Here is a 26,423-nt window from a genome sequence, read left to right on the forward strand (position 1 = left end):
GAGATACACAAAATCACATACAATGCCAGAGTAGCAGCTGTGTAAAGGCCTATCTGGGGAAGATCATGAAGTTACGGTGCATGAACACTTACACCGTACATGAGCTGGAGAGATCTTGGGTAAAATGGGTCCGGAAAAGGTGAGTTTTCAGACCCTTCTTGAATGTAGACGGAGTTTCCACAGTTCTGAGTGAGAGCGGAAAGTCGTTCCACCACAACGGAGCCAGAACCGAGAACCTCCGTGCTTTACCTTTCGTATGTGGAACCACCAAGCAGGCAGGTGTGGACGAGCGTAGCAGTCTGGCTGGCATGTAGCGAATGATCAAGCCCTGTAGATGGCTGGGAGGAGTTCCATTGATGCATTTGTAGGCCATAACCAGGGTCTTAAATTTGATCCGGGCTTTGCTGGAAAGAGCTCCCCATCAGATTAATCAGCTTTCCTTTTTTCCTTGTTCTTCTTCTGTCGGCAAGTTGAATGATCCTTTTTCCCTTTAGGTACTTCAGCGAGGACAAGGCCAAGGCTCATTGCCTGGAGCTCCTCATCCTCACCAGGGTCGTCTCTATCCAATTTCATTTCCATCCGTGACTTTTTTTCTTCTCTTGAAGGCCCAGTGCCCCCAGATCCTCCAGACTCCCTCTTTCCTGATACAGTATGAGCATAAGCAGGCCAGATGGTCTTTGCTGCCGCAGATGTTACGCTGGGGGTTGGGGAGGAGAGCAAAGTACATTCTCTGGCAAAAGGGCAAGGCTACAGGCAATTCCGGCATTTTACCTTCTAACAGTAGAGAGGGTGCTACCAGTAGAAGAAGAAGTTGCCCTTCTTGTTACCGACAAGTAAGCTTTTACATCTGTATGAATTGTGATTGGTCACTAAATCAGAAATGAAGTTGCAAAACTCTTAAACACTGTTGTGGACTTTTGAAAAAAAAGTGGAATAGTGACGGTACGAATGGACATGAGAACTCTCACTTTTTTTACCCATTATACAAGTAAGAGAAATTACGGATTAAAAAAGGAACATGCAAAAATAAATGTGTCACGGAGAAGTGACTTCTAAACATGTGGATCTTAAGCGTGGATTTAAAGAAATTGTGTAATATTGCGGACTTGTTTTCGAATGAGATTTTCTGCTGAAAATGTAAGGCAGTCAACATGTTTTGTGGAGAAACGGGTGAGCTTTTTAGTTTTTTATGTCGCTGCAAGGCTTAATTTGTTTTTGCAAGTTAAATGAATGCTGACTGTTCCGGATAGGACAGCTCACTTCAGGAGCAGATCGTCAGGAACAAAGTGGGCTGCTTACGCGATACGTCACTCCGTACAGATACCAGCAGATACGTTAACTGAAAGTTACCACAGTCGTCCGTGATCGCCGAGGGCGGGACGCGCTGGTGCCCCCCCCCCCCGGCTCGTGCGCATGGGAGGAGTCACGCGCAGGAGTCTGTGGCGGCGGGATTCGCTGCTGCCCGACGAGAGAGCCGTTCTGGTCGCTGAGGATTTTCCCACGAAAACATGATATAACCAAGTATAGATTGTTATGGTGGCGCTGAACAGTCATCGGGTTTAATTATTTCGGCGGTTTTTCTTCTTGTCATCAGCATGACGAGAACGCGCTCTTTCATGGACATCGTCGCTGCTGCTCTGTTGCTCGTGCTCGGGGGAAAGCGCGCCCTCGTCGCCGCGGGCTCCTCCACAGTCTCCGAGCGCGGCCACAGCGCCCGTCTCTACACTCCCAGCGTGACCGCGCCGGGAGACACGAGCGCTTCGCCTTCGCCGTTCCACACAGAGAGTTTAACCGTAACGGTTCGAAGCTCCGACAGAGCCGGAGTCACTTATCCCTCTCCGGTGGAGTCGGAGGAGCCGGAGCGGGAGCCGGAGAGGGAGCCGGAACCAGAGGGGCACAGCGGGACGCCGGTCTCGGGTAAGAGCGAGTGGGACCGCCGCGTTGGTAGGCGCGCGGCTCGGACGAACTGAGCCTCCGCACACGCTCGCGCCGTTAGCGAGGGGCCGCGTGCTGCTCGTGCGTCACATCAGCAGAGTGTGGCGCTGCAGCGCGAGAGCCTTTGTGGAGGGAACGTGAGTCAAACTAGTGAAGCATTTGCAGCACGTCACGTTATGTAATATATATAGAAAATATAATATAATAACCCTCACGCGATTAGCAGATACGAGTAATCGGTTAGCAGTGCCGTTTCCTTAGGCTTTCTCTTAACTTAGCAGTCCTCCTGTTCAGTGATAAAACTTTATTATAACAGTTCCCTTCCCGCCCTTCACACTCACACAGGAAAAAAAGTGCATACGATACGGCCCCTTTTAAAAATGTATGCACTTCTTTGACTTTCTGAAGGCGGGAAGTGTTTTTATATATATATCAGGCTTATGTCAGCGACTTGACCTTATTCTCTCAACAAAAGTTTAAGAAATTGACATAATAATGTGTGAACTCGATGACCTGTCCATTGTGGTTACCCCACCGTGGGGTAACCGTGTTGGCGCAGCGCCAGTGGAGCCCGTGTGTGGGAAGAGGAAGCCGAGCTCCAGAAAACATCCTGCCATTGTCCTTCTGCCCAGAGCTGCCCTGGCTGAGCTCACAAGAAGAACCCGAGACGGAGGGAGCGAAGTGTCTCCTCCTTGTCCACCCTGTCTGTCCTATCTCTGTACGTGCTAGTGTACGTAGTAGTGAAATAACTGGTACCCTGGTTTTCAGCAACACTTGTGAAAATGTTGAGCGTGACTTGTTTTGGCTAGGTGGAGAGCGCTCGCGAGTTGTCCGTTTCATTTCGCTCCGTCCGTTTCGGTTGAATTCCACTCTTGCTTAGAGGTATAATTTTTAAAATCTGAACGAGAAAGTCCGGTTTGATGCTCAGCTCTGAGGAGGCCGCGTGCCAGTAGTGCACTGTAACGGTGTGTGAAGAGCTGGCTCTACTTTTACAGTAAACTCATTCTTTGTGCGCTTTTACTACTGGACACTTTTATAGTTTTCGGTTGGATTTTGTATGGATGCTTACAGCCTGGCCGCACAGTGCAGGTTGGACCGAAACAAGCCGAATAGTTGGATGCGTAGTGACTTCAGTCGTGCTTCCAGAAAAACACCCTTTTGTGGGCGTGTATCTAAGATGTAGTTGCGAATTCCAGTGGAGATGTGGCTTCTGGTTAAAAAATGTTTTTAAAGAATGTTGACCAGTGGCTGTTTTTCCTGAATCTGTGCTCTGAATCTGAATCTGTGATGGAAATGAAATTTGACTGAAGGAGATATGACTGTTGTGGGGAAGAAGAAGAAATGGAAGTGTCTTGCCCTGTGACTCCAGGGACAGACTGTCTGAATGTGCTGAAGATGTTGGCGGAAGCAGAGCTGGCCGTTGTTTGTGTAGAGAGGATCGGCACTCTGCAGGAAGCATGGCGCTCAGAGACAAACATTAGTGACTGAGATTTTGCTAGTTTAGATCCTGAGCTCCGTGCAAGGTACCCCTCATCTGCTCTGTTAAACTAGCTGGTGAATAAGAGTTTGCCGGGTGAAATTATCATATATCACTGATATGCAAAATAAGAGCTACCAAAAATCCCATCTGCTTTTTTTTTTTTTAAGAAAAACCTCCTGAAGGCTGAAGAAATAGTTCCATAACTCAGTCCACAAGTTAACACTTTGATCATTTTGGTGCAGGTCTTGCTGAGCCTTGTTACACTGTTCTAGAGGCCTGGCCTCTTGTGTTGTTTGTCAATTTAGATGACCCTTTTCCTCAGTCAAGTTACCATTACCATGTTAAGTCTGTATACTAAGCTGCTTATTCTTAAACTGTTGGGTAATGGGTAAGTTACCAATTTATAGTAATCATTATGGTTTTCTGTGGCAAATTAGAGTAAGTACCTTGCTCAAGGATACTGCAGCAGAGTGGGATTTGAACCCGAGTCCTTTCAGTGGAAGGCGATGACTAAGTGCTATGCTGCTCTGCCTTGATTATAGCGTACGTGTGTGCCAGGAGCCTGTGGGCTGTGCTTTCCCCGGCCTCTGGCCAGCTTCCTGCTCTCGGCCTGCTCTGCTGTGTTCGGGCTCTGAAACGGTCCTAGATGGCCCTCTGCAGTTCCTCCGCTTTTTGGGCGATAGCTTCCAAATGTCCCTCCTACTTCCTTCTCTTCCTTCCAAAGCCCCACAATTCTGAGCCATGTAAAAAAGCATCCAGGGGATGATTTGGGAGTATGACCTAGTTTGCTGTGTTTTTATTGCCTTTTCAAATGGAATAACCACCCTCTCCACTGCTGTTTTTCCTTAGGTGCATCTGGGGGGGCGGGCGGGGACAGCCTAGAGTGTAGGTTTTGCTTTGTTGTGGCTGTGTATGAGAAATAATTATACTCAGGTAAAAGTACTGTTAAAAAATAGTACTTTAGAAATTTTTTGACTTTTTTGAGTAAATCAAGTTACTGTTGTTCAAATTTGGCTCTTTATTGTTATGAACCACTAGCAATGTTAAGTTTCCAATTAGTTTTAACGATTGGAAAAATATTTGTATGCGTGATGATGGACAGAAGAATAATTAATATCAAGGACCTTATAAGGAATAGGGGCATCCTTTGCCTTCAGAACAGCTTCAGTCCTTCTCGGAATGTTGCCATATGAGTCCCAAATAGTGTGTTGCAGGATACCGCACTAAAAAAAAGCATCTTGGCAGTGATCTTGTGTGTTTCTTTTTATATCATCAACACCTGTGAGCCAAACTGTCAGTATGTCCAGGATGTACCTTGCTTCATGCACCGTGCTTCCTGGGTAGACACCTGGCTTCTGCATCCATATGTCAAACAAATGATTACTTATAATTAATGAAAATATAACATTGAAAGACAAGCTATACAGCAGAGTATAATGGAAGGACAAGAGTGACAGAGTGTGTTCAACTGATGTATGGATGAGTGACCCAGTGTAACTAGTGTAAATCACCTTGGTGAATAAGGTGTGTGAGTCCTTAACACTACATAGAGTTCATGAGAAGTTGCTTTGGAGAAGAGTGCTAAATGAATAAATTTAACATGGAATAACTTTGCTGACAAATTATAAAATACGTTTTTGTCGTTCATTTTATTTTGGTATTTTTGTTTTAGGTGACTTATTTTTTATTTCTTAAGAAATAATACTAATTTGGCCCCCTCACAGAGGCGGTTCACCTATTAGGGTGATCATTCTTGGAATCAATCAACAGCTGTGAGGTTAATAAGTTGTTTTTACCCCATAACAAATTTTAGAAAATAAAGAGCCAGTGTACATGCCTGTGGATAGATTTAAAACTTTGACATTAAACGTTGAAATGCCACCAAGCACATGGCATCTGTTCTTCATATCAGCAGTGTTTTGAATGAACTTCATAGTTATGTTTTTAAACTTTGTATGAAATTATTAAACTATGTATTAAAGTGAAGTTTCCAGATGCCGTATGTGACTGTAGAAGTAAGTTTGCTGTTAAACCGAATCCCAGAGATGTTTTGCATATTATTTGTCCGTGTATTAAAAACTTGAAGTATTTCAGCTGTGTACTTTACTCGAATACTTTTCTTCTCCTAGTATAATTATAGAAAATTTTTTTTTTCTTTTTTTCCTTTCTAGAGCCCAAACGTAAGGTGCAAAGTAATGGAAATGTGAATGAAGAAGGCTTGGAGTTCTCTTCTCCGATGGCCAGTACCTACACCTTCTCCATCATTAGCCAAACTCAAGAGAAGGTTTCCTCTTCTGGAATCACCCAGAGCACTTCTCCTTACAAAGAGTTAAACTCCTCAAGGCTCTCTACTCAGACTACTTCTGAAATATATGAAACAACATCCAGGTCCTCCTCCCAGACCACTCTTCTGGACTCTACTGAAATCTCTCCCCAGACCTCCACCCATGTGCCATCTCAGAGTTCTGCACAGACTTATTCTCAGATCTATTCCCAAACTTCTCCTCAAAACTCTCCAAGAGTTTCTCACTCTTCCACCCAAACCTCCTCTTTGCGGTCTTCTCCTCAAAACTCTCCAAGAGTTTCTCACTCTTCCACCCAAACCTCCTCTTTGCGGTCTCTCCAGACATCATTTCAGGCCTCTTCTGGGGTATCTTCTCAGACCTCATTCCAGACTTATTTCCAGACCTTGTCCCAAACATCCTTACAAACTTCTTATGAAGCTTCTTCACAGGGGTCTCCCTTAACTTCCACTAGATCTTTTATTTGGGATGCACAATCGATGAACGCTGACAGCCAGGACCGGATGAATGAGACCACCTCCTCTGTTTTTGACCAGTTGGATACTACATCTGGATATTATAATGCCTCAGACAGCAGGCCCTCAAACACTCAGTTTAACATGCAGTCAACAGATGTCACGCAGCCATCTTTGGATACAATTTCACAAGACACCCTAAATGCTACCATGCCTCTTGTCTCTGATGACACCATGATGGCTACCGAGATTATGCAGTACAGCATCGTGTCAGAAGGAAGGGTTGTCCATTCTGAAAATATTACCTTGCCGTTTGTGCCTCATAACATATCTACAGAGGGAAGCACTTCCAGCACATCCCAGCTGATGAATGAAAATGTGGTCTCATCAACAGACAACATGAGGTTCACTGCAGAAACTCCCACAGATTTTCTCTACACTCATGACAGCAGTGAAGCAAACACTATTAACGAAAACACAAGTCATCTCACTTCAACAGTAGTGTCCCCTGTAATAATTACGGCTGCAGATGACTCACTGATAAAAGCCCCTCGTAGCCACTTTCCCTTCACTGTTGACACAGAGGAACATGGCGACACCACAACGGTCCTACCTAGAAGTCACTGGACAGGAACACAAAGGTCAGAATCTTCCAAGGACAATAGTTCTAAGACCACTGCCAGCAATATGACCATGACTCCTCCGGACGTACCAAGCACAACAGCATGGCCTCAGACTCCACTCACCACACACACCACTGTGCAGAAGACTCAGACTCCTTCTTCAAGGAGTTCAACATCTCAGAACCTTCACCCAACTTGGACAACAAGGGCATTTTCTCAAAGCTCCTCAGGAAGAGGCCTTGTGACTCAACGCATGGAGACCACCACTGCCATGCCTGGAAACACTACTGGGTACAAAGCACCCACTACAACTGCATACCGCCACACTACCCCAGTTCGGACCACCATGGACCGGACCACCATGGACCACACCACCAAACGCTTTAACGAGAGAGTGACTATGGCTGTTACCACAACAACATTTAGGTCCATCAGCTCAAAAGCTCCAGGTATGCTTTTATTTTAATTTCAGTGAGAACTGTGAGACATTTAATTGCTTAAGCTTACGTGAAGATTGTTTAGATCTATTTTAAATAAAGGACATGAATGAGAGCTGTATTTGGGATCCCTCAGAATTCTATAATGAAAGTTAACCATTATTTAGCTGATGCTTTTGTCTAAGACAACATACAATATTTTTTAGTTACATAGCTATTTATCCATTTATGCAGCAGGGTAATGTAACAAGCCTCCCATTGTATGGAGCATCTGTTACAACTGTGAATACTGACCTTGTAGTACTTTTAGTATTACAATAATTTTAGTCTTTTTGGGAGGCTTCAGCACCAGCTGCAGTTTTTTTCCCCGCACATTTTTGCGGAGCACGTATGTAATTCTCTGTTTTATTAAATACATGCACACAAATGTGGATACCTTTATGTATCTGTGTGTGCAAAATGTGCTTTCATATACCAGCCAGTCGGAGTAAGCCGAGCACATGACCCTGGCTCCGTGTCTTCCTCTCGCTCAAAGTTTGCAAAGCAGGTTCATGTTTGTATGTTTCACAGCACTCATTATCCCTTATGTTTTTATTTAATTTTTTTGTTTGCCCTTAATTTTTTCATGAAACATACATGTGTGCATATTTATTTACATTTTCATATAATAAATATTGTGTATGGATATATGTATGAATATATGCGTGTGTGTGTGTGTGTGTGTGTGTGTGTGTGTGTGTGTGTATATATATATATATATATATATATATATATATTATACAGACAGTACAGTGCATTCAGAAAGTATTCAGACCCCCTTTGTCACATTTTTTTCACGTTTCAGCCTTATGCTAAAATCGTAAATTTTTCCCCCCGTCAATCTACTCTTTATAACCCCATACTGACAAAGAAAAAACAGGATTTTAGAAATGTTTACAAATTTATTTTAAAAAAAAAAAAAAAAAAAAAAAGGAATGTCACATCGACATTATTCAGACCCTTTGCTATGACACTTGAAATTTAACTCTGGTGCAGCCAGTATGTGTGCATCCCCTTTCTATTGATCATCTTTTGAGATGTTTCTGCAGCGTGTTTGAAGTCCATCTGTGCTAAATTCAGCTGATTGGACATGATATAGAAAGGCACACACCTTTTTACATAAGGTCCCAGAATCGTCAATGTGTATCTCTTTTTTCACTCTCTTCTTTCATTCTTTCTCTACAGCCAAGATGTTCCTGGGTACCTTCTTCAGTGTGAAGTTCAGCAACAGTAGCTTTGACCTGCATGAGATCCAAAGGGAAATCCTGCAGTTGGTAATGTGGTTGGATTTGGTTTATTGCACAGTACAGAGTTGTGGACTCAGCTGTAGTTTCCTTCAGCACTCATACTCAGTTGTACCAATAAAATACCCTGTTTTGTAAACAGTGATATCTTTATTAAAAAAAATCTTATGTAACATTTTAAGTTGCCTTGGACAAGAGGTCAGCTAAAAAATTATAATAAGATGTGATGTCTCATAAGCAGAATAATTTCTTCAGAGGAGTATAATGTTTAGTAATGTAATGTTCAGTGTAATACAGCATAAATCATACTGGAATTGTCTTAATAACAGCACTGTAGTACAGGCAGTCCCCGAATTACGAACGAGTTCCATGTCTTCAGTCTGTCTTTGTCAGATTTTGACGTAAGCTGGAACAGTTAGGTATGGTCGGTATTTGTCAGTTTGTCAAATGTTTGACTTAGTATATCGTATATCCTATACCTTTCTAGGCATAAAAAACATTAAAGAAACACTTTTGTTACGGTAAAACATCTTTAATATAACAATGCAGTAATAATAATACAATGTAATGATGTAGTAATAATAAAATAAATGTAACCACAGAGGGACTTAGAAAGAGAAGAATTAATGTTGCTACTGTCATGATGAACAGAGGAGACGGAGGAGACGGAACCCAAGTGCAGGATTGTTTATTCAGAATCAAAGGACTAGACGTGTTCTCGTGGTTGGGGATGGGCAAATGGTTGGTTGCTCGGCGAACTAACAGAGGCGAGGATCCGAAATCGTGGTCGAGGGACAAAGAGAGCGGTCATTATCAAAGAGACGTAGAACGGGAAATAATGAGGGACAGGATTTGAAGAGCAGAACAAGGGAGGTTTGAGAACGTGCAGGGGATGTGGGGGTTGTCTGGAGTGAGATTCTGCAACTGGGAAGAAGTGTCTTTTGTAGCTCAGTGCGCTCTCAGAGAGAGAGAGAGTGTGTGTGTGTGTGTGTGTGTGTGTGCGCGCAAAACATTAAAGAAATTTTAATGTTCGCTTTTTTCCATTGTTCATTGGTGTTTCACCTTTTGCTTTATTATTTACTCTTTAGTTTCAATTGTGATTGTTTTTCTTCTTGGATGCATCACCCTCCACCACCACTTGCATCACATTTACGCTTTGTTTCCATGGTTAGGAGGGTGAAAACTAAAAAATTAACGCCAAGTACAGTAACACGAGACACTGTTAACGGGAAAATAAGGAAGTCTGTCTTACCCTGGGCTTACGTGCCCCGCCCACGAGCCGATGAAGTGCTGTAGACATGCTGTGTTTTGATGCCCATTGCAGAGTAGCGCTTGTTTATTATTACGAACCACTGTATGTACAATAACTTGAATTTTTAATATAATAGGCTTTATTATGAGGTTTTCATTTGCTCGTTACTTAAGAGTGACCAAAAAAAAATCAACTTCCGCTCAGTAAGGGGTCAGTTCTTAACTACGGGTTTTACATAAGTCGGACATCGTAACTTGGGGTCTGCCTGTAGTCTGTTATCATCAGTTTACTTTTTTGTGGTTTTCCAGAGCTCTAAGTGAATGGAAATGCGTTTCTCTTTTTCAGCTCCACTCTTCACTTTCTGGTATAAAGGGTTATAGCAGATCTACGCTCGGGAAAAGGTAACATTCCCTTTCTTCTTTGGCACACACATTTAATCCTCTGTTGGTTTTCTGTCCTTTGGCTAATGTTAGTTTCCCTGCTGATGTTTATTGCTATTGTGTGTACATAGTGACTTAATTTAAGAAATCCAAGAAAAGCACAGGAGTTCTGAAAATTCTCAGAATGTTAGATTTTAAAGGCTTTTCGTAGTACTTTTTAACAGCAGCTCCACAGTAATGGATTCTCTTTTACCGCTCATCCAGCAAGGTGGAGGGGGTGCGCATCTCTGTCGTGAACACGTTTCTCATGAGTGCGGAGGTGACCCGGGCAAACGTGCTGAGCAGCGTTCAGATGTACCTGAGGAACTGCACTCGAGCAATATCCCACTGTCGCTCGGTGCTGCGCCTCGGCCTCTCCTACAATGGTACTCGTGCTGTTATTCGCCTGCTGCTACATATTGACATCACTACATCACTGTGCTTCTTCTTTTTCACAAAACCAGCTGTGTGCAAGGTGCCTACACACACCTGGAATGAAACTTCACTTATTCTCAGTTGGCAAATTTTAGTGTTCAGCTGGTTTGGGAAAAACAAGCTTGTTTTCATCTTGATTTCTGTCCAGCACCGTCTTCAAGGTTCCCTTATTGATATCCATTCAGACTCAATAATAAATAATTGCCAAAATGCCTTGTGATGCACATAATCACCATGAAGTTCAAGCCATCAAAAAGAGATGGCACTTATCAAATCAAATAATAAATCACCCCAACAGGTTGTTGAAACGCACGCAGTTAACAATCGTTCTGTGTGATGCAGTGAGTTACAGCGTATTGTGACATTCGTGATGCTCCTCGATTCCACTGTTGTTGCCCACACTGCAGCCTCAGACTTCCCACATTGCACACACTCTGCTCTTTTATCACTTCAGCCTGGGTACTGTGGCCCAGTGGGTAAAGTTGCTCTAGCCCATTATACCCACTGAATAGGTAAGGAAATTACACAAAGTAATAAGTGAAAATGAAGTAAAAAGTGAAAGTAGATGTATCTTTTATGTATTTCACATTCATCATGTCAGCTTCACATAAGCGATTCCAGTTTTCTGTTTATCATCATCATTATTATTAGTAGTAGTATTATTATTTACTTGTTTGAAAAATTAAGACAATTATTTCTGCATGTGAAAACACTTCTGAAAGCACCACATGACAGCTGAACTAGCTAAAGAGCCTTTACCTTGACTGCTTTTTCTTGCTTTGCACAGTGTTGACACTAGAAGTGCTCATGCCATGCAGTTCCTGGGCTGTGGCTCAGACATGGGTTCGAATCCAGTTCAGCCTGTGCAAATTTCTCTTGTTCTTCTCTTGTTTGTATGGGTTTCTCCTTGGTGCTCCAGTTTCTTCCCAAAGATATATTTTGTGGGAATGGTGACTCTGAATTGCTAGTAGTCTGTGTGTGTGTGTGAGATTGTGATTGCCCTGCAATGGGCTGCTGTCCCATCCATTTGTTCCCTCTGCCACCATGACTCTGCATTGGACAAGTGGTTACTGATAATGGATGGGTAGATTTTTTTTTTTTTTTTTAATGGTATCTTTTTTATTCTTGCAATATAATAACAATGTATTATTCATAACTGTTATTATATTAGCTAATTTTTATACTTACCGTTATAGTTTTCTCTAAGCACAGGCTTATGGTACAAAATCTCTTAAGGTTTATTTAGTAAACTGGGAATGTGCAACTTCTGTTTTTACATGCTGTGTCAGTTGCAGCTCTACTTTTACGCTTGAGTAAGAAGAACCTACACCAAGCATGATCAGTCACTATTACCTGACATGTAACTTCAGAATGTGAGAAAATACATCTGAGCTCACGTCGGTAATACCCCTGTCCTCTCGTGCAGACGAGAGTCTTTGTGCAGCCCAGAAGACTCAGTGTAACCCACAGCGAGCGGAATGCACCGATACCAATGGCCTCATAGTCTGTCAGTGCCACCCTGGATACTTCAAACAAAGTGCAGATGACATGTCCTGCGTTGGTAAGCCCTGTACGCTCTGCTGATGAAATGGATCCCATAGGTTAAGCCTCAGGTCATGTGGCCTGCAGATTGTAAGTGAACGCAGCCCAAACGGTATGTCTCAGGTTGTATCGGCTGGCAGTTGTTCATGGCTTTTATTGCTTCAACCGGCAGCTTTCATGCTAACTGCTTCCAAACGTTATATTAAGGTTGAATGACATTTATGTATTTGGTGGACTTTTTTCATCAAAAAATGTACAATTCATGGAAAAGCTGCAGAGACAGACGTGATGGTTGAAGCACAGTTTGTTTGTCTTGATACCCGTAGTTTTTCCAACACACATTACGCGAGTTGCTGCAAATAGAAATGAAAAGGTGATCATAACCGATGATGTGACGCAGATTTATGGGGATGTCAGATCATCTGCGTTGAAGACTTTTACACCAAAAATGCAAAGCTCTGGGGTCAGCTAAATATTCAATGTTGTCCAAAGCCAATGTGACGACATGCGGTATAATTGCCATCATGTAACATACTGAAAAGAGGAAATAGCCGTGTAAGTTTAAAATTTCCCTCGCTATAATAAGGGAAAATCATTCTTTTTCATGTTCTAGATTGTAAGTTTTATTTTCAGTTCCATACAAATGGATGTAATTTTTCAAAAAAAAATTCCCTACTGGCGTTTTCCTTAACAGGTGGAGCACTGGTCAGGGCTCTACTGAATTACAGGCATCCACTGATTTATGAAGTCTCTTCATCCAACATTTCAGTATAATGTCTCTTGGCTTTTGACACCCAATTTTTAAATTTATGGAACAGAAAAATCAGTGTAACAAAATTTATTCGAAGTCATGTGTTGTGGGTGTGAAGTGGAAGTGCAGCAATGTACTTTAGCTGACATGTCTGCATCCACATCTGTCTGTCTTTTGGTGTGTTAAGAATGTGAGTCGGTTGCTTTAAAAATTGGGACATTATGGGAAGTGTATGAAAATCCACAGGAGTGTTGGCCATGTTAGGTGTGTCTTACTTGGAATGATTGCAGAGACAGCAGAGGAATTAGCAGGAAGAGTTTAGCTGATGGGTTTTCAGGTGTTTTGTCAACAATGTGCAGTTTTAAAAAGTTGTTCACAACAAAGACGACATGCTCAGTGGATCCCTGCTTGGTTTATTGCTCATCCCGTGGGGAACTGATCAATTAAAAAGAAAAGTGGGAATTACCCCAATGAAGTAACCCTAGAAGAAGTAACGGCCCTAGAGTTTTCAGCAGAGATAACATGATATTATGGCTTGAGTACAGTATTTCTAAGCAGCTAATGCATTTAAAACTGTTGCCTTTTTGATCGAAGAAAACCATAAAAATTCCATTTAAATTTCATAATATTAACTTTATTACATAATGTTTTTTTTTCAGTTTTAAAAGAAGATTTTGTGCAAAGCCACTTTTACAATTTGGGTTACACTTTAAATCGTATAGAGATTAATCTTTCCAATGCTTTTGTTTTTCCATCTGCCATACAGGATGCGGTGATGGCTTTAAGCTGGAAAATAGTACCTGTGTCCCGTAAGTGTGCATCAAGAAGTCAATGCTTGGTGAACATTTTTTTTTTGCGGAAGAGAAATTCAGAAATTAATTCAGCATGTATTAATTTACCTCATTTTGCTATCATAAAAGGTGTGTGTTTGGATTTGGGGGATTCAACTGTGAACACGGTAAGTTCAATAACAAATACACTTGGATCTGAGTGTTAATTAATTTGTTTTACCTGAAGTTTTCTCCTAGGTGACTTACACAACGGAACAATTTAACACACAGTTGTAAGGATAACTGGATTGCATCCAGAGGAAACATGCAAAAACATAGGATGGACATCCTAGATCTGAATAAAATCTGCACCCATAGCCCAGGAGTTATGAAGTAAGAGTATTACCCGCTGCCCATCCGTTTTGTCCAGTAATTCAGTTAAATTTATTTTTATATAGCAAATGATGAAATGAAAACAAACAAGTACAAGTGCAAAGAATTGGAAGAAAACGTTTGTGGACTCTTGTACCTTCTATAGCTAAAAAGTTCAGTTTGGTTGGACAAACCAGAATTCAGTGTACCTGAAAAGTACTACATTTTCAGCTTGGGTTTAAGAGAGTAGGGTTAAGGTTAGATGGATTCAGCATTTGCTAAATCATTAAATCAATACTTTAGTGGCACAGTAGCCAAATACTCTGCCTTCTAGAATTTTCAAACAGATTTTGGGAACTGTAAGTTAGTGTCTTGTGAGTTCACAGCTGCATTTTGGGAGGTGCGAAGAGGAGGTGCTGGAAAGCAGCAAGCGGCAGTAATCAGCCTTGCTAGAGATGAAGACATACAGTACTAATACTACACTGATGTTTGGTGGCAAAGTGCTTTCCATCAGAAATTTTCCTTGGGTATGAACAGCAAGTGTTTGAGACTGAGTAAAAATGAAATTTAAAGAATACATCTGAGTGAAAACCAACACCAAGGTTTTTAGCAGTAAAATTATAATGCAGGCTCATTCCACTTGTTCTGTGTCCCAGCACCAAAATCTGTTTTGTCAGTATTGAGGCATAATTGGCACCCTTCCACAAAACACACACAGGCAGCAACACGGGGCGCAAGGCTGGAGGGAGAGGGGACCCACCTAGGACGGGATGCCAGTCTATCACAAGGCACCCCAAGCAGGACTCGAACCCCTGATCCGCCAGAGAGCAGAACCTGGCCAAACCCGCTGCACCACCAGTCTCCCACCCACCCTACACAAAATGTTCACTCATTTTTTGTTACTGAACGTTAAACACTGCTGCCTTTTTTTTTTTTTTTTAAATGCAGAGAAAACCTTATTCGGAATAAGTCCAGAATATCAGAACAGCTCTGGACACCTCTAAATCTAGGGTTAAGACTCATGTTCGCACAGTTGCATGTTTATTTTTTCCATCGCTTTTCATTTATGTCAAATTCATTCTTTTATGTCATTCATTTATTCGTTTTGTCATTTATGTCACTATTTTCTCTTGTGCTGTAGAACGTTGTTCTTACGGGACATGGAAGGGCAGTGGGTGCTTCACAGCTGTTGAGTTGCAGGCTCAGGCCGCTGTTTGAATCTGGTTCAATCTGTTCGGATTTGCATCTTCTCCATATGTTCTCGTGGGTTTCCTCTGGGTACTCTGGTTTCCTCTCAGAGTTCAAAGGCATTCTTTATAAGTGAACTGGTGACTGTTTTTGGTCTGCTTGTGCGAGTATCTGTGCGATAGACTGCTGTCTATCCAGTGTGTACCCTGCTTGGTGCTCCATGCTTGTGGGTTAGGATTTGAACCGCCACAATACTGTAATTGACAAGTGGTTATAAATTTATTATAAAATTATTAAGAAATATATATTTATTTAGTTGTTTTTGACTTTAAAAATGTAGTTACTTATTTTTTTGGTTTTTACTGTATTTTTTCAATTGCTGATATTTATTATAACTTGCTTTACACCTGCAAACCATGCATCTTTTTCTATATTGTAAAGCATTATTTGGTGGTCAGTGTCACTAAGGCATGTATTTTGAGTTGAAATTTACATTCTCGGAAGATGTTTCTCAAAAGGAAGAGTTGATAGCTTTTTAAGTGAATTTTGTGGTACAAATGACATTTGCACTTTAATTCATATGCTCATGAAAAGAACTTTCTTTAGCTCTTAGGAGAAGGAAATGGCTCTGAAAGAAAACTAGATACTCAAAGAGGTAAAATCTTTGTTTAGTGCAGATTAGCTACAGGCTCTTTGAAAAGATAATGCTGTAATATTGTGAATGTCCTGAAGATGTGTTCTTGCTGTAGCTTACAAGCTGGTTGCAGTGGTGGTGACCCCAGCGGGGGGATGTCTGCTCTTGATTCTGCTCATCGCTCTCATTGTCACGTGTTGCAGGTAACCGCATCAGTGGTACTCACTCTTGAATTACTAGGGTTCCAGCGGCATGTCAGTCCTTGTAAATAGTTTATAAGTACTTTCAAGGCTCTTGACCTTGTTATTAGAAATATGTTATTAGAATATGAAAGAGAATGATAAACATACAGAATTTCTTAGGATGTACGAGGATTGTAGTACTTATAGTAATACACTGTATTAGAGTAAGAACTGACTATTTCACCATAACGCAATGAACTTAATCGGTAAAACACACCTGCGTCTGTTTAACCTAATCAGTCCGGTAAATATAGAGATGTAGCAGTAACGTTTGTTTTCATATTTCCAGGAAGGACAAAAATGATATCAACAAGATGATTTTCAAGAGTGGAGACTTCCAGATGTCCTCCTACACTGACTTCCCAAAGAGCAGCTCTGTGTCCATGGAGTGGGGGCGGGAGACACTGGAGCTGCAGGACAATGGCAGCACCAAGAACCTGCTGCAGATGACGGACATATACTACCCGGTATGTACTGTATGTGCTTTCACTCCAGGCCCTCTGGGACTATGGGGCAACAGGTGGTTAAGAAACTGGTTTAATTTCAAATTGGGAGGGAACTGCTGACCGGCCCCATAAATAGTTCAACTTTTGGAGCATATTTAATGCAGGTAGACAGTTACATAAAGTACGTGTCCAAACCTAATGTCACATGTCGATCAGTCGCTTACTGCAAAAATGGGAATATTGTCAGATGCTGCCCAGTCAGGGAAGCAAAATGTATACCTGCATCTTAAATTAGGATAAATGTAGCTTGCTATATCTTAATGAAAAATAATGAACATTTTAAACTTAATTAAGAAAGCTTTTCCAGCAAAATATTCCATTCTCATATATACTGCAACAAGAATAACGCATTTGCACTCTTTGGATTAAATGGATTTCTGCATGAATGGCTCCTGAAATGTCATCTGATCAACATCGAAGTCTATAACGATAAATAGAATCTTATAAGATAGTGTTATTTAATAAAGAACACAACATGTTACATTTCCATGTCTTTATTAAACAGATGGTTAAATCCAGGTCATTGTTGGAAAAAGTATGTGAACCTGTAGAATGATGACATCTTGAAAAGAGGGTAATTGGAGTTATGTATTCCAGTCAGTGTCAGGTGTTTCTTTTATTAGTTCAGTTATGGATTATACCTGTCTTGCTGTTAGGAAAATAGAACCGGTTGTCTAAATGAAAGAAAAATGAAGAATACATCAGATTTCATTTTGATGTAATGGGTTTTAAAAGTAAATCACTGAGAAGTATTTCATGGAACCTCGTGATCTGCGTGCTATGTACCGAGCTAAGAGGCACGGAATGGAAACACTGATTTGTGTCTCTGAGCTGGTGATCTCCACAGCTCAGCTCAGCTCTGCGCTGCTATGGCTGATGTTAGTTGTGCTGCAGTAAATACACCTGGGCTTGCAGCTAGATGACATTGTATGAGTTTGAGGAGCTCTACTTTGTTCGTTTGTGCACTGTACTCAAGTTTGTTCAGCAAAAATATTATGTCACACCTGGTTAGAAACGACAGTTTTAAGATATGGATTGAAGGATCTGCTAAATAATTTTGATATTAACGATGATGATGAAGTGACGTTGCTTATATGTGTCCACTGCAGGCAGCGTTGCGGAACCCTGAGCTTGAGCGTCGAGGCCTTTGCCAGCTTTCTGGTCTGCCAGGTTCCCGACATTCCTGCATCTACCCGGCGCAGTGGAATCCCTCCTTTGTAAGTGATGACACGCGCCGCAGAGACTACTTTTGACCTGTCCTCAACGATGGACAGACCAGGTGTTATGGACCTACCCATTAAACTGGTGGGTTGACACAGAAAAATCTCTTTTCAAATTGGGACATTCTGCTAAATGCTGGAGGAGTACCATGGATTTTTTATTGTCTGTAAGAAATCTGAAAATTTTTGCTGTCTCTTATTTCAGAAATATGTTTGGATTTTGGAAAAAAAAAATTAGTCTTAATTATTGTAATATAGCCTACACTGGCTCCAAAATTGTGCACTACAGTTTTATGACACAGACTATATTTGTTTTTTTGTTAACTGTCATAATCCATATACTGTTTCCATTTAAAAGGCAAGAATGTTTCCCAGCTTCCTCAAGTATGGTAACCAAAAATGATGGTGTGTGTGTGTGTGAGATCAGTTTGTCATTCTTAAAGTGATCTGTCATAGTATTGTAGCACACAGTGACGGATAGAAATGAGAAACTGAAGAATCTGTAAAAAGTTTACCTGTCAAAGTATTTTTAGAAAATCTCTACTGAATGGTAGAAAGACAGGTAATGTAAATAAATTTTTTAATTTAAAAAGACATATTTTGGAACTAAAAAAGGCAGTAAAAACAGCATTTATATCAAGTATAAATCATCCCATGGGTGTACATTACAGTGAATGATGTGTAATTTTTTTTTTTTTTTTTAAATTTTCCTTTCACTTTTAGGAACTACATTTTGTGTTTTTAGGAAATTTCTTTGAACCAGGATGGATGTGTGTATGCACCCTAAAACAGACATGCGTCCTGTTTTGAACCAACTAGACAGGTGAATGCAAAAGTGTGGGTTCTCCTGGTCAAAACTGCGTTATCTTAATTTCTAGGTGAAAAGTAGTTAACAGAACCTCTGAGGGGTACAAGTACAGTATAACAGGACCTATTTATGTCAAAGTACCATAGTACATGAATAGTGCTTGTTACATGTGTTATATTTTTTAAGAAACAATTATAAATTGTGTTTTTTGGAATGTGAATTACTTCTGGCGTTTTAGTCAGATGTCTGTTTTAAGAATAAAAACACTTGATTTTGCAATTAAAACTTCCACAAGTTTTAGTACTTTTGATCAACAACGATTAGTTATAAGTTGTCTATTAACTGGATCTAGACAGAAAATCTGGTTTTCTCAAGTGTCCTAATAATCCCAAAATTAAGAATTGGTGTTTCTGATGACTGCGTTCAATAAAGTTTTGTCCTAGGATTTGTTCAGACTTTCAAATGCATAAAAAAATAAATGGAAGTACAATTTTTGTAATTTAGTCACAAATGACACATCCAAAGATAAAAGCACTGCTTTTATCTTTGGATGTGTCATTTGTGACTAAATTACCAAACAAGAGCCACTGTGTGAGGTGTTGACGTTTGTTTCACTGTAAATTTTTTTACTAAATTCAAGAAAGGCCAAAGATCTTCACAAGTATGTTACTACTTTTTCTTTCCTTTGCTCCCCTTCCTCTCCTCCTTATTCCACTCACTGCTGACAAGTCTACCTCAGTCTTCAGTGTCAATTCGATCCACAACATCTTCCCATCCATTAGATTATATAATGCACACTGAGCCAGACATATTTAATGTACTTATTTGACCGTCCACATTCAACCATTTAATGTTGTATTTCTTCATTATGAATTTAAGTGCGATATTTTGGAGGGGTGGGTGGGTTACAGTGGCGCAGCGGATTTGGCCATGGCCGGGTGTATGGCAGGTCTGGGGTTCGAGTCCCACTTGGGATAAGGGGTTGTAGACAGTGTTTGTGGATTTCTTAATTTGGACTTATTAAAATTGGCAGTGCTTTGGTTATTTTTTTAGGATTATAAGCAAATAATAGTCAAAGCTGTCAATCATGCAGCCTGGGTTCCAGAAAGTTTTATTCTGCAAACAAAAGAAATGGTCATGAAATAAATGAGGGAAAACATTTATTTCAATATTATATCTTTTCACGGTATATACTTTCACAGAGAGAAATAGATGGCGTCAGTATACAGAAGACACGGCTATAACAGTTTATGAAGATCAGGGCAATCAGACTGCATTCTGAGGGGTACGACCATTGACACTGAATCTCAAACTCCAATCTCAGCCCACACTGACCCAGTTCAAGGTCTGATTACTTGTATGTCCTATAGGTGGTTCCTTGAATCTACAGTCACAGCCCTGTCTGAGAATTAAAATGAGAAACTACAACAGTATTACATAAACTCACATTTATAATATTGAATAACCAACTGCTTATGATTTCAACTCTGATTGCTAAGGTGCAGAAGGGCTGTTTGCTTTTTACTTTTTCAACATTCATTTTCTGAACCATGTCCTACATTGAGGAAAATATATTTCAGTGGAACTGATATTCAAATGGTAAAATTGACACACTGCAAATAATACACTGATTTAAGACTCTACAGTACACTTCAATATTAGTATGCAGTAATTAAAAAATGCTTATAGAACCAGTCAGAAAACAGGACACGTCAACAAAATGGACAAAGGTCCGGAAGATGCTAAATTCCAGTCTAAAGGTCATGAAGTACAAAAGCACTGAAGATGAGAGCCCAGGAAACACTCACAAAACTAGACTGGTCACAGTGCAGGGGGGTATCTGTGTGTACACACAGATGATTCCAGGATGAGAACATTCCATCAGTCTTTCAATGTAAATTTTCTGTTTCCTCCTTTACTGGAATCTGGACACAACACAAAAATGAGATCCTATTATGAAACATATTTCAATCAAACTGAGAACCCCTGTCTGTTACTTCTCACTCTCTAAAAACTTGGCTGCATGGATAGGCTACACCCACAATACATCACTTATGTATATGTTTCAATAGTCAATACCTTTCATTCCACAGTCCCTCTCAGACACACCAGATACAGCAAAATCAATTACAGTAATTTCCACGTGACTGTTTAGGTATATTCCTATGGCTTAGGTTTAAGGCATGGGTAAAAGAGAGGTAACTCATGAAGGAACTGAGGGAGCCTATTATAAAAACATTCTCTGTCAGCTGTCCCTGTAACTTGTCACAAAATAAGGACCACTGCGTCCCACACGTAAGCTAACGAAATAAAAGACAACAACCATTCAGCACGTTAACACCATTGTCCAAGGCAGCTTCCAGTTGTACACTAAGAATTGTGACCAGTAAGTCACTAACAATGATTTAGCCAATGATACAGCTGAGTAATTTTTACTGAATTCAGAAGTGCCTTGCTGAATGATACTTCAGCGGCAGTGGAGATTCAGACTGGATTGCAAGGTACCAACTCTTAACAACTACACAACTCATTACAGTGCTGGCACCAATATATGTATCATAAAATGGACTAGTTATCTAGGCAGGAAAATATGAATATTATCTAAAATAATCATATATTTCATCTATAATAACAAAATATCAACTTTCTTTAATACTCTTATGTGAATTATACACAATATGATTTTTATGCAAACGTTACCAAATGATTACTACAGCATTTGTTCAGCTTAAAAAAAAGATTTTTCTCTAAATTTTATGTATAGGTGGAGGGACAAACGAACCAGCTGAACCCAGTAGTGCTTAATGCCACCCGTAAACATCCCTTCACAGAGTCTTTCCCCACCAGTTTTTTGCAGTGTCACTGCATTAGAAAGCCCAGGTGCATATATAGCTACAATTACTGAGATATGCAGTAGAAATACTGTTGAAGCAGGGACAACCAATGCTTCTTTCTGCATGGCATGACAGATAAAAACAAGGTAAGCACAAAAGAACAATGGTCTTTCTGGTCAAATGTAGAGACAGGATTCTCATGACATTATGGGGATTCAGTCGGATGTGGTACATCATCACAGCTATATTCTACCACCCCAAATGACTGAAAAAAAGAGGTGTAATGTCTTGCACAGTAAAGGTGTATTCATTTCTGTGTGACAGTGACTGTGCCATCAAGTAACAGGAACATACTACTAGGACTAGCCCACATTATTGGTTATGTATCTAGAATGAGCTCGAATGATAGGGTTTGGAGGCTTCGTGAGATGTTCAGGAATCATAGCTATGATGTGTTTTGAAAACACCTCATCTAGGTATCTCATGTTGATATGCTGCATGAAGGAGACAAAAAGGACAGAGGGGCAATTCTATGTTATTAGTGACAGGTAGACTGAGAAATGCAAAGCTCTCAGACATGGGACTCATCCAGGTCCAGGTCAACAGGAGAGAGAGGCAGGGGAGATAGTAGTGGTGACAGCAGAGGGTTCTCTGTGCCATTTTCTTCACTGATGTGCAGCAATGTGTCGGAGTGCTGCAGCAGGACCGAGGTCTCCTCATCCTCCGGGCTATCTGCAATATGGCTCGGGGTCTCCAGGACAGGAAGAGGGGGAGGGAGTGGAGAACAGGATGGAGGGGTAGGGGTTGAACGGGGAGAAGGGGACAAGGTGCTCCAAAACCCCTTCTGCTCTTTCTTTTCACTCCTTTCAGGTGTACCAGACACCTAAAAGCAGAACAACACAGATTACTTTGTTTTGCATTTGCAACGAGTCTATGCAATAAAGCACAAAAAGCAACAATTAACAGTGAAATAAGTTGGTTGTTAATACTCATGTTAATTGATGCATGCTTTGGTGCCTTTCTATTTGAGTTTGGATTTTGTTAAGTGCCCCGGAAGCCTAATAATTATTTTGCATAATATTGGTCTAGTTTATTGTTGGTAAGCTAAAAACATGAGTATTCTCACAAATTTTAAAGTTATATGCAGATTTTGTGACACACCCATAAAGCACAGCATTAAACACATGTTGGTTCGATATACAAGCAGTCCCTTGAAGACCCTTCAAAAATGGTTAAACCTGATCAACTGCGCCTCTAACGTTCCAGTAAAGTAGTAATATTTTGTAAAACACAGGAAAGGGTCACAAAATAAAATGGGTGTAACTCGACATCTGGAGGTGACAAAGATTCCTTAATTTTGTCTTAGCAAAAAAATCAATTCAACAAAGAGTAAAAAAAAAAAAAAAGTACTTAAATATGCTGAGAATTCAGGAACAATGATTTGCTGCTCTTTCCACACAAAGTACATTGAGCCCCTGGCTTCTGAACTTCTACGTAACAAACATTTTGCACTTACAAACTTATTCTGAGAGGTATTTAGTTTTCTTACTTGTTTTACCTTACGTCTGAGTTCTGAGAGTTTGTGTTACAAAGATTACCTTTGTACGGTGGGGAGGTCTGTACTCACCTGACTCCAGGTAGGGTCGTGCAGATCAGCAGTGCAGGTTGCAGAGGAAGAGGCAGGGGAGGCAGGTGAGGCAGGTGAGGCAGGGCTCAGCCTTTTACTCTCAGACGGAACGCCCTTGCTGGATGTTGAGGGGGAGGTGACGGCTATACTGGGTTGGGACTCGGTGAAAGTGACTGACCTCTTCTGCTCTGTGTTTGCTGTGGAGACAGCGTTAGGTGTCAGCGTATCATCGCTCCCGTGCCACTTCGAGCAGGGAAAACATCACAGAGATGGAAAGAGGGGACAGGGCTATGCAAGACACATGCAGACTGGTTTTTCAGGCAGCAAAAGGAAAGACAGACTTCTCACCTTCGCAGTCCATTAAAGTTTCTTTATTGAAACGAGACAGAACAGAATGAGAGTCAGTCATCAGGAACTGGGGTGACTCTGACCTTGTCAGACCAAAGACAGACATGTACATTATTTTAAACACAGACACAGTTGTTTATCAATGAGGTGAAGGGACAGGTGTGCCACATATGATTTTCGATCAGCAAAAAACACAAAGGCACAAATACTAGAAAACCAATAAATACATTCACAGGAAAAAAAAAAAAAAATCTTGATGGCAGACAAATATTGAGAAATTCCCAATGGTCGTGCAAAAAAAGAACAACGAAAAGTTTTTAGAAAACATAATGCAAAAACATGCACCAGTCTATGCATGGACTGAATATGACTAGACATTGTTCAGCTATGAGCTTTGGAATAAAGGCACACAATTGAAAATCGTAATTTAGAAGGACATGTTATTTAGATGAGGCTCTCATTATATACACAATTTTTGGCAAAGACACCTCACCTATTTCTTGCTTGTGTCTCCATTTTTGTCTCCTGGGAACACCCGATTTCATCCCCTTTCCCTAGTGCCTCCCGGGTCATGCCTAGTCTCCAATCCCATTCCCTCGTTTTGACTTTGGAGCGGCTCCTGTACCCGACACCTGATCTCACTGCTCACTCAGCGTAGTCCTTCAGCTACAAACTTCTGTTTTCTATAGTTTCAATTCCTGCTCAGTCTGTCCAGTTTGAGCTGCAGTTCTCCAGTGTCACTGGACTAATGGGTGAGCTGAACAGCAATGTCAATCCTGTCATTTCCACAGACCTTCGTTCTCCTCCACTTTCCCCCTGCCTCTCACTTGGCATACTCTTCATTAGAACTCCTAGTTGTTTAATGTTTATTTTTAGTACTGCAATTTATTTGATACCTTGTCCATAGTGTGTATGTATGTATCCATTACATTGCTCTAGTATAGGTGGGAGAACAAATAATTGCAGGGAGTTTATTATCGTATTCTCGCATTGTACCGCACCTTGGATGAAGGTGTCCACTGAATACTACATGTTGGTCATTGCATATTGCTTTGGAGTGAGCATATGTGGAATAAATACATGAAAATGCACTGTAGTTCCTTGCCTGCACCATGGTATTTGGTCCACTTGCTGTCATTCTCAAGTCTGTTACATACTCTCACTTACTGTAAACATGATTTCTGAGTCCGCACCCTCAATTTGCACAGCTTTTCAACGTCTGCTACGATTCCGTTTTGAACCCAGCTCACCGCTGATGTGGCCATTTCTGCTGTCCACCTCTCTGTCATTTGACACTGCTACAAGGCTCCTGTTGTCTCCAGTCCCCTGGTCTTTTGTCTCTGTTTGCATCACAGTGTTTTACTTCCATCTGCCTCCTGTCACCATTCTGTATGATTAGTGTTTCTCTTGTGAGAAGTATCATTTCCACAGTTTTTTCATGACTATCTTACAACCATACATGAAATCTCTTCCAGCCATTGCACTACTTGAATCATATGAGCTCATGAGTCCACAAGCCAAAGTGCCAGATTGATTCCTAGAAATAATCTGCTCCATATACCACAGATCGTCTTCTGTTTCCAGCTCTTCCCGTTTCCCACAATTTGTATTCTTTACATACTTTAACCAGTTGTATTGCACCCCATTATGTGCTAACATCACCATCACCTTCAAATATCTGCATCACTAACAGTAAATGCTTCTACATGGCCTCCAGTTACCATCACCTGTGTTTTGGGTGGTTAAACAACCTCGCTTGATGACAGGTGTGGATTCTAGGCCTCAGTGGAAGGTCCATCAAGCATCTGCTGAAACACATTGCTGGTCTAACACAATTTCTGAAAATTTAACAAAATCTACTTCAGGAGAGAAGTGTTAGAGAAAACCCCTGGCCACACCTAGCTCTCAGTGATACACAATGCATAAAAATGCTTACTAACCTCCAAGTCCTGCATTCTGCAAATCCACTGCCACTGCCTCCTCTACTTTACCTCTCTTTTTACACTCACACTGCCCGAAACCGCTTGTCCTAAGCAGGGTTGCAGTGAACCGGAGCCTAACCTGGCAACACAGGGTGCAAGGCTGGAGGAGGAGGGGACGCACCCAGGACGGGACGCCAGTCCGTCGCAAGGCGCCCCAAGATGGACTCAAACCGCAGACCCGGCAGAGAGCGGGACCCGGCCAAGCCCGCCGCGCCACCGCATCCCTGTCCCCTTTTACAGTGGGGCCCAAACATCGGGTTCAACAACCTCACTCGATGGCACGTGCGAGCCCTACAGCAGACTCTATCCCCAGTGAAAAGTGCATCAAGCATCTCCTCAAACTTAAAACCAGTCTAATACTTCTAACTCCTGAAATGCCACTTAATATCCAAATTGTACATGCTTTGTAAGCATGAGAATAATGTCAGCAGCACCAACAAATAGAAGCTGTAATTTCTGGAGGTCAATTTTATTTCATTGTTGTGAATTATGTACAGGTATACTCCGGTACACGGACTCCCAGTTTACATAGTTTTGGTATAATGGGCCTGGAAAAGTCCTACCCATGTTCGGTATACTGACTGACTGACTGCTCCCAACATTAGATACTTTTTTCTGGTGTTTAAATCAGACTTTTCCCTGACAATATAGAGGTTAAGAGCCAATGAGACATAGACCTTTCCCAAATGACACTGAAGTCATGAGCCAATCAGGCAAAGACTTCTGAGCAATATATGATAACCTATTCTTAATGTTGCATTGTTTTTCAAGTTATTTTATGACAGTTTTGAGAATTTTTTTCCCCGTTTTTTTTTTTTGTTTTTTGTTCACATACCTCTACATTTAAGGGTCTCAAAACTCACCTCCTTCTGACACACTTCTATACTGATCTTGTAAGTACTCAATGAACATGTACAAGCCTTATGTTTTTATCATTTTTAATAATTTGTTTAATAATGGAAAAGCCTATATACAGG

The 26,423-nt window shown here is 41.0% G+C and overlaps 2 protein-coding genes across 14 annotated transcripts in view; one reads left to right on the top strand and one right to left on the bottom strand.

Annotated features, from left to right (window-relative positions):
* Positions 1-1,571: 1,571 nt before the first annotated feature.
* On the top strand, positions 1,572-18,255 carry heg1 (heart development protein with EGF-like domains 1). 3 transcript variants are annotated; one of them, XM_018726562.2, is made up of 12 exons: positions 1,572-1,917; positions 5,587-5,937; positions 5,998-7,245; positions 8,458-8,546; positions 10,114-10,169; positions 10,413-10,573; positions 12,049-12,183; positions 13,682-13,724; positions 13,836-13,873; positions 15,995-16,082; positions 16,411-16,588; positions 17,737-18,255. In XM_018726562.2, the coding sequence occupies exons 1-12, from the start codon at positions 1,596-1,598 to the stop codon at positions 17,878-17,880; spliced, it is 2,853 nt and encodes a 950-aa protein (XP_018582078.1). In that variant the 5' UTR covers positions 1,572-1,595; the 3' UTR covers positions 17,881-18,255. The 3 variants fall into 3 exon arrangements, with proteins under 3 accessions (XP_018582078.1, XP_018582077.1, XP_018582080.1); XM_018726561.2 differs by having other exon boundaries at positions 5,587-7,245; XM_018726564.2 differs by lacking the exons at positions 13,836-13,873; positions 17,737-18,255 and having other exon boundaries at positions 5,587-7,245; positions 16,411-16,517.
* Positions 18,256-19,713: 1,458 nt separating this feature from the next.
* The window catches only part of unc80 (unc-80 homolog (C. elegans)), a 77,782-nt gene continuing 71,072 nt past the window's right edge, over positions 19,714-26,423 (bottom strand). For 9 of the 11 annotated variants that reach the window (XM_029248746.1, XM_029248745.1, XM_029248740.1 and 6 more), the window contains 3 exons: positions 23,465-23,485; positions 23,117-23,313; positions 19,963-22,372 (listed from right to left, as the gene is read on the bottom strand). In XM_029248746.1, coding sequence (XP_029104579.1) covers positions 22,061-22,372; positions 23,117-23,313; positions 23,465-23,485 — 530 coding nt within the window. In that variant the 3' untranslated portion in view covers positions 19,963-22,060. Of the gene's footprint in view, positions 19,772-19,962; positions 22,373-23,116; positions 23,314-23,464; positions 23,486-26,423 lie in introns of those variants that run through there. The other 2 variants (XR_003797306.1, XM_029248742.1) reach the window with 2 other exon arrangements.

The sequence above is a fragment of the Scleropages formosus genome, chromosome 24 (genome assembly GCF_900964775.1).
Source record: "Scleropages formosus chromosome 24, fSclFor1.1, whole genome shotgun sequence".
NCBI lineage: Eukaryota > Metazoa > Chordata > Actinopteri > Osteoglossiformes > Osteoglossidae > Scleropages > Scleropages formosus.